The 13,941-nt window shown below is 47.1% G+C and overlaps 1 protein-coding gene and 1 long non-coding RNA gene across 3 annotated transcripts; one reads left to right on the forward strand and one right to left on the reverse strand.

The window, feature by feature from the left end:
• The first annotated feature begins 345 nt into the window (after positions 1-345).
• On the forward strand, positions 346-3,504 carry LOC100845268 (pentatricopeptide repeat-containing protein At1g10270). Of its 2 annotated transcripts, XM_014897786.2 has the most exons (2): positions 346-2,976; positions 3,025-3,504. In XM_014897786.2, the coding sequence occupies exons 1-2, from the start codon at positions 435-437 to the stop codon at positions 3,129-3,131; spliced, it is 2,649 nt and encodes an 882-aa protein (XP_014753272.1). In that variant the 5' UTR covers positions 346-434; the 3' UTR covers positions 3,132-3,504. The 2 variants fall into 2 exon arrangements, with proteins under 2 accessions (XP_014753272.1, XP_014753271.1); XM_014897785.2 differs by having other exon boundaries at positions 347-3,504.
• Positions 3,505-7,515: 4,011 nt separating this feature from the next.
• On the reverse strand, positions 7,516-8,906 carry LOC112271209. The gene is made up of 2 exons (XR_002964208.1): positions 8,433-8,906; positions 7,516-8,323 (listed from the first exon to the last, which is right to left on the reverse strand). It is a non-coding gene; the product is annotated as an uncharacterized LOC112271209 (long non-coding RNA).
• Positions 8,907-13,941: the final 5,035 nt, after the last annotated feature.

The following is a 13,941-nucleotide window of genomic DNA, read 5'->3' on the forward strand; positions in this document are numbered from 1 at the left end:
ACTTTCTTTACAACAGAGCAGGCAAAGAGGTGGCGGATCCTCACCACCAATGATTCTTTTATATAAGAGTAAAGATAACAAATTCTACTACTGGCCGGCCGGCACCTGGTCCTGAATTCGGCTGTAAGACGAGCAGCTGCGCAATTTTGATCTAGTTTCCTTCACCATGCCACGCTCATGCCCAAATTTACATGGCTGAGAAATGCTACCCACTATCCATGTAGCATCTCTAGCGGATATAGCAGCTCACCAGCCCCCTGGAGGCCTGGAGCGAAATGGAAGCCCACCAACAAATGGGCCGAAGTAGCCCAGAACATAATAACCAAGCAAAGAGAACGAGAAAGAAGAAGGGTTCTCGTTTTCGTTTACCCTTTGCTTCGCTTCGTTTCACTGCCGCCGCCGCCATTCCTGCTAGCCGGAATCGGAAGCGAACCATGGCGCTCTACCGCCGTCTCCTCCTCCTCCGCCGCCTCTCCCAATCCCACCTCGTCTTAACCCCGCAGCCGGCAGTCGCTTCCCCTCTGCTCCCTCCCGCCCGCCACTTCGCCTTCTCCTCCGCCGAGGAGGCCGCCGCCGAGCGCCGCCGCCGCAAGCGCCGCCTCCGCATCGAGCCGCCGATGAACGCGCTCCGCCGCGACCCGTCCTCCCCGCCTCCCCCGCGGGACCCCAACGCGCCCCGCATCCCCGACACCACCTCGGCCCTCGTCGGCCCGCGCCTCAGCCTCCACAACCGCGTCCAGTCCCTCATCCGCTCCGGCGACCTCGACGGCGCCTCCGCCGCCGCCCGCGCCGCCGTCTCCTCCCGCGTCCGCCCCACCGTCTTCACCTGCAACGCCGTCGCCGCCTCCATGGTCCGCGCCGGCCGCCACGACGACGCCGTCGCGCTCTTCGACTTCTTCTTCCGCCGCTCCAACATCGTCCCCAACGTCGTCTCCTACAACACGCTCATCCTCGCCCACTGCGAGGCCTCCCGCGTCGAGCAGGCGGCCGAGGCTTACCGGGAGATGCTCGACGGGTCAACCTCCTTCTCCCCGTCCTCCGTCTCCTACCGCCACCTCACCAAGGGCTTCGTCGCCGCCGGCCGCATCAAGGAAGCCCTCGAGTTCCTCCGCGAGATGATCAACCGCGGCCAGGGCGCCGACTCCATCGTTTTCAAGAACCTCATCGACGGCTACATCGGCCTCGACGACTGGGACAAGGCCTTCGAGATCTTCACCGAGCTCCGGGAGAGGACTACCGTCTACGACGGCGTCGTGCACACTAGCTTCATGGAGGGTTACTGGAAGAAAGGTATGGACAAGGAGGCCATGGAGAATTACCAGTCTCTGCTAGACAGGAACTTCAGGATGACGCCCGCCACCTGCAATGTGCTGCTGGAGACACTCTTCAAACACGACAAGCACAAGGAAGCAAACGATCTCTGGGAGTCCATGGTTGACAACCACAACCCACCAAGCTTCATCGGCATCAACAGCGAATCCTACAGTGTCATGGTCAACCAGCGTTTCAAGGAAGGCAAGTTCCATGAGGCCATCGAGGTGTTCCACACGCAACCAAAGAAGAATGTCCAGATGGACGTTGCCTGCTTCAACAACATTATTGGGAAGCTCTGTCAGAATGGGATGCTTGCAGAGGCGGAGAAGCTCTTCGCGGAGATGGAGAGCAAGTCCGTGCTTCCAGATGTGTACACTTACACTTACCTGGTTGACTTGTGCTTCAAGGATGGTCGTGTGGATGACACGATGCAGTATTTCCACAAAATGGCAGATGGGAGGGAGCACGGGCCGAAGTTTAATATCCAATTCTTCAATCTCATGTTTGAAGGACTTACAGAAGCTGGCCGGATTGATGATGCCTTGAAGGTGTATGGAAGGATGACTGACAAGGAGATCAAGCCGAACACAACCACATTTGAGGTCTTGGTTAAGGCGTCATGCAAAGAAGGGGGATTGGATAGAGCGCTGGACCTGGTGAGGGACATGGCAAGGGGTGGTGTTGTCCCTCCTCCTGAGTTCCGTGAGTCTGTCATTGAGATTTTCAAGAATGCCGATCGGCAGGAAGAGATCGAGAAAGCTTTCGAAGAAAAGCCAGTGCCTCCTCAGCCAAGGCCAGAGTTTCGCCCTCGCAGTTCACCTCAGGTTGGATTTGCATCTAATCAGACACGGGTTAGCTACGCTCCTAACCAAGGCCAACCAGGCTATGGTTCCCCTCAACCTTTTCATCATGGCAATGGTATAACTCAGGTGCTGCAACCTGAGGGGATGTCTCCTAAACCTCAACAGCCTGTGTTTGGTAGCCAACAATTTGAAAACCCAGAAATGGGTGCTCGTAATACATGGCAACATGGGCTTCCTTCTCCTCAAAGTAAACAACCTGGGATTGGCCTGCCTCAAGATCAACAGCAAGAAGTTGATGCCTCTCGCTCTTGGCAGCATCCAGTTGGCAATTCTCGAGAGCAAAAACCTGAATCTAGCTTAGCTTCACCGGTGCAGCCTGGATTTGGTACTCCTCGACCACAACAACCAACACATTTCAGTCATCAGACTCAAGACGGCGGCTTTGGCAGATCTCATCCATGGCAGACAGGCTACGGTGCTCCTCAGGCGCAACGGCCAGGGTTCGGTGCTCATCAAGCGCAACAGCCAGGGTATGGTGCTCATCACGCGCAACAGCCAGGGTACGGTGCTCATCACGCGCAACAGCCTGGGTACGGTGCTCATCACGCGCAACAAGCTGGGTATGGCTCTCATGGAGCACAGCAGACAACATATGGTGTTCGTCAAGCACCGCAGCCAGGTTATGGCCATCAAGTGCGACAACCTGAGTATGGCTCTCATCAAGCACAACAACCTGAGTATGGCTCTCATCAAGCACAACAGCCAGGGTATGGCGCTCGTCAAGCACAGCAGCCAGGGTATGGCGCTCGTCAAGCACAGCAGCCAGGGTATGGCGCTCCTCAGGCGCCGCAGCCAGGGTATGGCGCTCCTCAGGCGCCGCAGCCAGGGTATGGCGCTCCTCAAGCGCATGGCACACCTCAGTCATCACAGCCACCTTTTGATGCTCCTGAAGCAACACAATCTGGCATGGACAGTGCTCAGAATCTACCACGCTATGGCCAGATGGGAAATTAGCATGAGCGGTTTGGATATCCTCCTTAGGGCAGACCAAGATTTGGTACTCAGCAACTGCCGGAGGACTTTGGTGCTCCTGAAGCACTACAATCTGGTTCGGGTACTGCTGAGAGTCTAACTAGCTATGGCCATGATGGAAATCAGCGTCACATTATGGTCACATTGGAAATCAGTATGATCGGTATTGATCTCCTTAATTAGAGATTTTGCACTGTAATTGGTGGGCTTACTATTGTATCTTAACTCCATAGTACTGAGACATTTTTCTGAAGTTCGTCTTATTCTTCATCATCTTACCTGTGGACCATGCTAATAATGTTCTCTCTCCCAATTGCTAAAGATGCAAAGTTCAATCTTTGAGGAGTTATATTCATTATGCTTGCTGCTGTTATGTCTGTTTTCTTCTGGTGCATTACACCAGATTATCGTCCAGGTTTGTTCTCGTATTTTACTTTCATATTTGTTATACTATCCCTATTACTCAAGGTTGGTGGTTGGACAATGGACATGATGGTATACTATGCTCTGTTAATGCTATTTATAGTATCCTTAATCCCCATCCTGAATGATTTTTTTTATTTACTCCAGTTCTTATGCATCTACAGAAGATACATGAATATGGTAGGCACTCTATCTTAGCATGTTGTCCACTGAGAGGAATATTATTGGCACTTGTTTGTGTGCCTGAAAACTGAAAAGCAGCAAAGTGAGCTTTATAAATTCTCATGCCAAAACCAGAGCAAATCTATAGAAAACAACTCATGGGTTCCCATTTTATTTATTCCAGATGCTGATGCTACACAGGATGACCGATCACGGATCGGATCTCTCGATGCAGCAGCAGAACTGGTAGAGCGGAGGCACGCAGCGGCCTCCCTTGGGGTAGCCCCCGGGCGACTTGCACCAGTTGTCGCAGTCCGGTATGTCCGTGCATTTGCCCTGGCACACGTACCTGCTTTCTCCTGCATTGCATGCGTAATAGAGTCACCACAATGTTTAAAACGGATTTTGTGAGGACAATAGGGCATGCATGACCAATGTGAGGCCAGCATCGAGAAAAATTAGACATGATTGTAGGAAAAAAACGGTTTTGCTATTTCTTAGATGACTGACACTCCAAAAAAAAAGGCAGATTTGCATACCTTGGAGGAAAGGAGGGCGGAACTGGCTAGTGCAATCACAAGGATCTTGCATACCACAGAGAGAAGGGTTGCAGCCCCAGCCATCTTGACGACTTCCGTGTGTAGATTTCTGTGTGTTCTTGTGTATATATATGTGCTAGCCATCTTATCTCAACGTCTTTATATAGAGGGCATTAATTAAGCATCATATGACTCAGTAATGAGAGGTTCATCCTAGTAATCCTTTCTCTCTGGTATAATTGGCATGTATTCATTCATTTACTCCCTCCGTTTCACAAAGGTTGGCGTATTTTGTTTCGTTAAGACAAGGCTTTAACCAACAATTACACTATTAATATATAAGCTATATGATACAAAATCATGATTATTAGAAAGAACTTTTAAATTTCGTATATGTAAAAACACATATTAATAGAGTTATTATTGGTCAAAGGCTTGTTTTTTTAATGAAACAAAATATGACAACCTTTGTGAAATGGTGGGACTATTAGATTAAGTGAAATGATTATTTTAGATGTAATCCTTTCTCGAACCAGATCGCTGGAGAGGAGCGGAAGGAATTGGCTACCAGATCGGTGCTCTGTTGGACAATCTGGAAACATAGAATCGAGTGGTTTTCGATAGGGCTAGATCGAGTGCCGCGGATATTATTGACGATATCGCCACTGAATTTACAGTTTGGCAGAAAGCTAATCTCTTGCAGCGAAGTAATGCGAAGGGAGAGTTGGAGTTGCGTGGAGAGATACCGGTTAAGTTGTTTGTAAACCTTGTATTTGCTGCTCTGCAGCAATTCTTCTTTAAAGGACGATGCACCTCCCTTTTAAGGTGTATTCTAGAAAAAAATGATTATTTTTCTTACTACTCCCTCCATTTAACAAAGGTTGGCATATTTCGTTTCGTTAAGACAAGTCTTTGACCAAGAATTACTCTATCAATATATAAATTATATGATATGAAACTATGATAATTAGCAAGAACTTTTAAAGACGAATCCATTGATATAAATTTCATGTATGAAAAAAATACGTATCAATAAAATTTTCATTGGTCAAAGCCTTGTCTTAACGAAACAAAATACACCAACCTTTGTTAAATGGATGAAGTATTAACTTGCCTATTTCTCCTCTCTTTTTTCCCACCAAAGATGAACAAAGTTTGAATGGTTCATTTGCAGAAAACAAATTAAGTTGTCCATGATTAGAGAAAAAACAAGCGAAAACCACATGAGAACAACATGAACACGACCCACTAGGCCACGACAGCTGAAGCCAAAACCCGAACCATATATATACGATGGATCCAACTTGGCAAATCTTACCAACCGTGATGATATGAAACGAGTGATGGCAAAAGTTAAACATGAAGGGAAATTAGGCGATTTACAACAGCATCAAGGCCGGGTCGATCGCCCAATGGGGGCACGTATTGCTCATGGATTATAATCTACACTCTTTTCCTCGGGCTCCACGACAGCCTGACCTGGAGAAAAAATTATACAAAACCATCACATTTGAGTCAACTTTATAGGAAATCTATTTTTTAAAATGTTTTTACAAATTACCACCACTTTTGCGCACGGACGTACTCCCGCGCCGTGATTAGCCAGTTGAGTGCGTTTTGACGAAAAACGTGACAAGGGGACCCACCTGTCGATGCCGGTCTAAAAGGTTTTTGGGAAGCGTTCCTACACGATTGCTCGCTTCTTCATGTCTCTGTCCCATCGGCATCTTTGTCACCAATGGCCGACATCCCCAACAACATCGATCCCGCGGCTCAGGCTGCCGTTCAAGTTCAGTAGCAGCAGGCTGCTTAACTCCAACAGCAGCAGCAGATCGAACAACAGGTGATTGCTGCTGGACAGGCGCTGGCTGCTGCCCAGGAGGTTGCCAAGGCAGCGGTTGGTGTCAACATTGATGCCATTCGACTCGTCACCGACTTCAACAAGTTCGTCAACAAAGAATTGCCCGCTCCTGCGTTCGATCAAGAGCCAGGAACGTTCGGCATAGCTTCTCGTTTGAACCGGGCTTCACCCAGCTAGCTCTGTTGGGCCTGCTCGCTGGAATCAAGCTGGAGCATTGCAGGCCGGCTGGATCGAGAGAGAATTGAGGCGTCATCATCCTCGACTCGGCGAGGACACTGATGACGACTTCGACGCCCAGCTCAACGTCGACTCCGAATAGGGCTAGGTTTTTTTTTATTTTGAGTTATGTAATAAAACAACCCGTGTTTAATTAAATTTTGCCGAGTTCATTTAAATCTCGCCTACTTTATATTTTTTTGAGTATTTGGTATTGGAGCCGTGGCTGGGTCGCGGCCTAAAAATGGGCCACGCCGGACGCTTAATTAAACACAGACTGTTTTATTACATAATTCGAAATTAAAAAAACCTAGCCCTAGTCGGAGTCGGCGTTGAGCTAGGCGTCGAAGTCGTCATCGGTGTCCTCGCCGTCGCTGTCGAGATTGATGATGCCTCAATTCTCTCTATCCGGCCGGCCTTCAAGAGATGGGCCGAGCCTTCTTATCCACTGTCACTGTATCTAACGTGGACGGTTCCACAGCAACAGGTCATGACCTTAAGCAAAAAAAATCTTTCGCCATGCAAGAGCTTTTTTTAATCTATTTTAGTTCTCAGTAAGTCGCCAAACCTACAGTCAGGTATAACTTGATTGGCTTATTTTTGCTTGCCTCATAACGATTACAAGGGGCCCTTTTATAGGGAATACTCAACTTGATATCCAGGAAACTAATCTCTACTTTCCTAACAAACCATATCTCCATTTCCCTAACAAAACCTATCTTAATATTCCTATCTTATCTCTTGCCTAACTAATTTAGGAGATACTAACAGGATATCATCTCTTATTTGGATACCTAGGGCTAGGGCCTGTACGAGGTGACCCTGGACCCAAGAGGCGCGACGGCGCCATGAAAGGCAGCCGCACCTCAAGGGTGCTTGCCTCATAACGATTACAAGGGGGCTCTTTTATAGAAAAGACTCGACTTGACATTCAGAAAACTGATCTCTATTTTTCTAACAAACCATATCTCTACTTGACTAACAAAACATATCTTAATATTCCTATTTTATCTCTTGCCTAACTAATTTAGGAGATACTAACAGAACATCGTCCCTTATTTGGATACCTAGGGCTGCGCTCCTGTAGGGATGTACGCCCATGACACTTAGTATTTTGGGACGGAGGGAGTATCTTACACAGAAGCATAGTTTGCATATGCATAGCTTACACAGAATTGATTTATTACCTAGATGCATGCCTTCCTTCCAAAAGCATTAGTACATATGCATTCTTCGGCAAAAGGAACAACTTGGTAAAAGTGCACACAAGGATAGTCACCGTACACCTAAATTACTTTCTCTGATCTTAAATTCTTGACTCAAATTTGTCTAAATATGAATGTATCTATTATTAAAAAGCGTCTAGATACATGTAATATTTCAACGACAATTTAGAATCCGAGGGAGTAGTGGAGGTAGCCTGGGATCAAGCGGCGCCCCAGTATCTCTGGATTTACGACGAACAGCTCAGACCCTTCATCAGGTAGATCTGCAACAAACAATCTGCCAGAAAGAACTTCATGCTCAGTAGAGACCTCCTTCTTACGATATCCGACGCCGCCTTCCCCCTTCTCCACAGGAAAGAAGACGAAGAGTTTCCCGTTAACCACGTCAAAATCAGCGTAGACTTCCCTCAAATACTTGTCCTCGCCTCTGCGACGACGACATACTGGCCCAGGAAACTTCTCCGCAAGCTTCACCGCAAGCGTATCACGATTGGCACGCATCTCCGCCAGCTTCCCGTCAGTGAACTTGGTCAGCCCCATCTTGTATGACCTGAGGATTATCAGCATTGGAATTGTTCATGTCGCGGACACGCAACACCCTGTTCTTGAACTTGTTGAACCGGCGAGCCATCTCGTCAGGCTCACGCTTCTGGTTGAAATCCTTGCACCAGCGCTCATACAGGCGCCACACGGCTTCGTCTGACTCAAGGTCCTCCTCCTTTGGCATAAACTCCACCATGCCACCACCTGGAGATCGAGGACTGTAGTTAATTCTTCAGTTGAGGAGAGAGGATCGGAAGGAGCAATTCCGTTTCCCTTTCCAGAAGAAGAAGCCAAATTGATGTAGCGGAATTACCTTTTGATGATGGAGCGGCCGTGCCGTGGGTAGGTACGGCGGCGGCCGGACCCGGACCCGGAGAGAGGGCCCTCCGCTCAGCCAAGCTGGCGACGCGATATGTGGCCGCCGCAGCTGAGCGGGCGGCTCGGGCGAACAGCAGCAGCAGGGCTTTCGATGCCGAGATAATTGCTTATGGAAACCGTTGAAGCGCATGGAAACATGAAAAATGGCGCTGAAGACTGTAATGGACGAAGCGAATCACTCGATGGCACGCTGGCTCATGAAGTGCTCTGTCTGGGTGAAAATGCATAAAAGTCAAATGGGGGTGTTTAAAGATGTTGTCTGGGGATTGTTGGTTTGCTAGCGGGCCCCACAAGTAAGCACTTAACCTTTGATGTGGGCCCACCTGTCGGTACTGGACCGTTTGACGTGGGTCCCACCTGTCAGTAATTGACCTTTTTTTGTAGGGGCCGACCTGTAAGGTTGTTGACCGTTATTTGTGGTCCCACCGTAGGTAAATAAGAGGCCGACCGACCGGCCATGCCCCCCGTTCCCCAACTCCACGCCCTCTGCTTCCTCTGTCGAGACTGGCGCCACCGCACGCCGCCGCGTCTCCATTCCCGCCGCTGCACGCTCCCCGCCTGCACCTTGCCCGCGCCGCCTCGTCTCCATTGGCTAGGTCATCTTCCCCAGCCTGCAGCCTGTCCGCGCGCGGCCGAATTAGGTAGTTGCCGTGACCGGCACTGCCCCGTCGTGGCCGCCGTCGTCGCTAGGTCGATTGAGCACCAAATCCGTGGGAAGAAGATGTCTAGGTCGAGCTCTTCCGCTCCTAGCAGCCCGTGGCCGAGGTATGGGCCCGTCCCCCTCACCCGTTGCCCCGACTATCCACGGGTGGAGCCGGTGGTGCGCCTGACGTGCAAGAAATGGGAAAACAGCAATTTTGGGCGCGAATTCGTGAAATGCAAGAGCCGCCCACAAGTAGGGGAGGGGAAGGTTGTTATGGTGATTTGGGAATCAATTTTGCAGATTTCTGATTCAATTTTGCTTTAATTTGCGTTTTGAGAAATCTAGGGTTTGCTATGTTTTGGGGCCGAAATTGATATCTATTTTGGTTCTTGTTTCAGATACTGAAGCAGTGTTCATTTTTCATGTGGATGGATGCTTATGTGGAGAAGCTAGAACTGGAGGGATTGTTGCACGGGCGTGGGATGAATGAGGAGGTGAAGAAGACAGAAGAGAATGCCAATGATTGCACAACATCTATGATGTTGCCGTTTCTGGAAGAGATGAAGAGGATGAATGATAAGCTTGGCAAGATCGTGGAGTTGAAGAAAGAAGAGATCCATGTGTCCAAACTATTTTATACTTGTATTGTGATGCCGGGTCTGATTTTAGTTGTGAGAAACCATTTCATGTAGAGGGTGAGTTGATGTTGTTAGGGGCAGTTTAATGAAGCATTTGAGAATAATTGTTTGATTGCTGTAATGTAATGGTAATGCTGGAAACTGATATTGATAGCTAAAGTTCTCATTGCTAATACTGCGGCAGTTCAGATCGATTACATTTCTAATATTAGAGGGATTTTGATTTGCAGCCTCATTTCACATAGTGAAATTAACAACAGGCTCGAACCAAAATATAGTAAGCTAAGCTAACCTATTGTCTAGTTAGCCGAAACCAAAAGAAACAGGGGACGCCTCCTTGTGCTGCTGTGCCTCCTTATAAACCGAGACCACTTCTAAACGACCTTCTAAACCTGCTTGCACAAGGGAGGTGGTGCGGCCCCTATGGCACTTTATGTGCCCGATTATCATCAGAAGAGGCTGGGGAGGAGGCCGCGGCCCCAAAGGATGCCCACTGCAATCACCAAGGTGCCCATGAACCAAGCCACAGTGATGTACACATCCATCTCTCCTCCAACCATTGCCAGGCGAGCTTCGTAAGCATTGAACGTGCCGACAACGACGATGCTCTCATCGACGTCCATGACCGCGCCTCTCTGTCCTCCTTGACCAACAAGTGCCTCTCGGTCAGTGCCAATTCCAGTACCTGCAAAATAGTGGTTGAACCTAGGCACATGGCCGCGCACCAGAGAGCCGACGATGGTGGTCACGGTTGCCCCTATTGCAGCGCTGGACACGAGACCGGTTCGGATGGTGAAGTCCACGTGAGCAGCAAGGCGCAGTGGGGGAGAACCCCTGACACTGGCCAAGACAACGACGTGCGCGCGAGCCACCTGCGCAGCGGCTGAGGTAGTGCTCCTGGAGCTCCGGCTGTCGTCGGCATGGCGACAGAGGTGGACCCGCCGATTGCAGCCGCCGAACCCGCGCCTCCTTGTCTCGCCACCGCATCCGCGCCTCCGAGTCCAGTCGCCGCGCCCGCGCCTCCTTGTCCCGCCACCGCGCACGCGGCGCCGAGTGCCGCCGCACCAACCGCGCCGCCGATGCCCGCCTCACCTCCAGCGCCCACTACAGCTCGAAGGACAGCACCAGCCGGCATCGGCATTGCTCCGATTGGGAAGGGATTCGAATAATGGATAGGGATTTGGAAGAATGGAGAGAAAGCTTAGCAGTGAAGGAAGAAGCAATGGGGAATGGGGGAGGAAGGAGAGGCGGAGTGAATAATAGAGGAGAGAGGGCGCATCTCGGTGAGGTGAGAGAGTGGCAGAGAGCCGCAGTTGAGGATTGGATTGTAAAGGTGTAGGGGCTTTGCCAGCATAAACCATTTAGGTTGGCGCCCTTTTTTCGCATGAAGAAAAGAAGAAGAAGGTACCCGCACAAAAATTAAAAGAAGAAGAAGGTGCTGGTTGTAAAAGGTTGATTGACCTGCGCTGCCAGGATGAGGATTTCCTAGTGGATGGCGCCTTGTATGCTGTTTCGGGAGTTCTTCAACGGTGTGTCAAAGCGATTACCTATTTTAGCAACCGTGGCTTTGGAAAGTCGAACAAAAAAAATGTGCCCATTTTACCAACCGTGGCTTTGGAAGTCGAACGCAGGTCGTGCGGCTAGCTGTTTGTGCGTCTGGCCAGTGTGTTCAGGAATCGGGAAAAACTCTAAAGAGCAAGCCAGCATACAAGTTAAGATGAATCTTTCTGCAGAATTTGTATTTCTACAGTTCTATGTGCCAGTTTTACGATATTTTGAGTGGTAATTTTTCTGGACCATTATAAGTGTACATTACATCATGTGTACAAATTCCAGATTTTCTGGAGTTAGAATACTATATTTCGTGCATATATTGAAATATTGATGATTTTGTTTCCAAATTCAAAACTAACTGTTACACAACTCAAATGAACTTTGGCCCGTGGAATGAAAGTTTCATATGATCCTCATAGTACTTATAGAAGTTTGACACATGACAATATTAATGACCTGACACTCAAATGCAGTTTTTTTTTGGACTTTTTAAGGGAATTTTATTTTAGGAAATATAAAAGAATATGAAATTTTTATCAGAAAAATATGAAAACTTGGAATTGTTCCTTATTTGGCATGTTGGACTCACATAAAAAAATTCAAACGATTTTGAATAATTTTGATCATACGTTGTGTTGAAACTAGCACATCCCTTTGACATGTTTTTGAATCACTCACTCCAATGTTCCGGATTAGGTCACATTTTCATACTCCGCTTAGAAGCACTTTATCCAAATCACTTCAAATTTAGACCAGTATCTCCTTTTTGACAGTATCCCAGCATAACAACTTAAAATTTCAGTTTTCGTTTTTTTTAAATTTTGAAAATCATTTAAAAGTCACCATATTTGTAAATAGATACCTAAAATCGTTATGAAATGATGTGAAAATTTTCATGCAGAAGGGTAATTTATGTACCGAGTTAATTGTGGAGTGAAAAAATAAATTTGTTATGCAGAAAGGTATGAAATTTTGAAAATGGTCAAACAAATTTGAAAAATATTTGAAATTCCACTTTCTCAGAATGATTTCAAATTTGGCAGACGTGTACAACTATGTCCGGAGATGCCATCTTGACGTTCAACTTTGAAATTCGATGTAACAGAATGGATTTAATAGTCGTTTAAGCTACTATTTTTCATATTTAAACCGTGAATTTGAGCAAGTTAACTTTGTCAAAATTATTTGAAATTCCGGCTATTCCAATAACTTTGGAAGGACATTCCATTTTGCCAATCAATTTCCAATTTGTAGCAAGTCGATTTTTGAGGATGCTTAGAAACATGACCATTTTGGCTTGTCTAAGACCCCCCTATGGAGCACATTTCCACCACACAGTGACTTAGCTGAAGACAGTGGCTGGAACAAATGTTCCACAATACATGGTTCTCAATACAAATGAGTCTCAATATAAATGAGCTCACACATAATCTGGCTCACAAATGTTCCTCAATACAAATGAATGTTCCTCAATACAAATGAGTCTCCATACAAATGAGCTCACACATAATCTGGCACAGAAATGGTTCTCAATACAAATGGTTCTCAATACAAATGAGTCTCAACACAAAGGAAATGAGCTCACACACAATTCGATAGACTGACCTAAAAATCTCAGCTTCTCCTCTTCTTGTTGCCAACAGCTCTCCATACAAAGCAGATTATGTACACTCCTTCACCGCCTTCTTTCCTCCTCTCACCCTTTTCTTGCGATATTCCTTCACCAGCACACTTAATGGGACTCCATTTTTTTCTTCATCAATCAAAAAATCTTCAGCATTGTCAAAATCTTCAGAAAATTCAGATTCTTCATTTTGGTCTTCAGTATTGTTAGAATCTTCAGAAAATTCAGATTCTTCATTTTGATCTTCAGCATTGTTAGAACACAGCATCTTCAGCAACTTAAGAACCTTCATTGTTCTGAGTTGGCCAATCATCATCGTTATGAGTTGGCAATTCTTGACCATTATGAGTTGGCCAATCACATTCAGGTGGCCAATCATAACCATTATCAGTTGCCCATGGATCCCAATTTGCTTCATTTTCAATTGGCACTTGTTCTTCAACTACAGGTTCAGTTGGTGCAGTAGTTTTCTTTCTTCCAGGACCCCTGGAAGAAGGTCATGTTGAAGTCACAAGCATTATGATAACAAAGTAAAATGGGCATTCAGAAAATAGAACCGACATTATCATATCAAAGCAAAAACTTACCTCTTAGGTTTCGGTGGAGTGAGGCACAGAAAATGGAACCGGCACGATGTCTAGGTTCACGACAGCTCGTGCATTTTTCTAGATGAGGGGCATCTTTCGGAAAATCTTCAGATTCCTCTACAGTTTTTTTTCCACGACCCCTGGAAGAAGGTAATGTTAAAATCAGAAGCATTACGATAACAAAGTCAAATGTGCAAAATTCTTACCTTGTAGGTTTAGGAACCTTGAAAACGCAGAAAGGGGAATTAGCACGATGTCCGATTTCTAGACATCTACTGCATCTGTGTTTTATGCCTATGCATGCCTTTGTTTTCAGTCTCTCTTTCTCATTCTCTCTTTGTTTCTCCATCTCTTCCTCTGTTAATTCCCCTTCGTCCCCTTTCATTTCACCTTTCGTT

The sequence above is a fragment of the Brachypodium distachyon genome, chromosome 1, assembly GCF_000005505.3.
Source record: "Brachypodium distachyon strain Bd21 chromosome 1, Brachypodium_distachyon_v3.0, whole genome shotgun sequence".
Lineage (NCBI taxonomy): Eukaryota > Viridiplantae > Streptophyta > Magnoliopsida > Poales > Poaceae > Brachypodium > Brachypodium distachyon.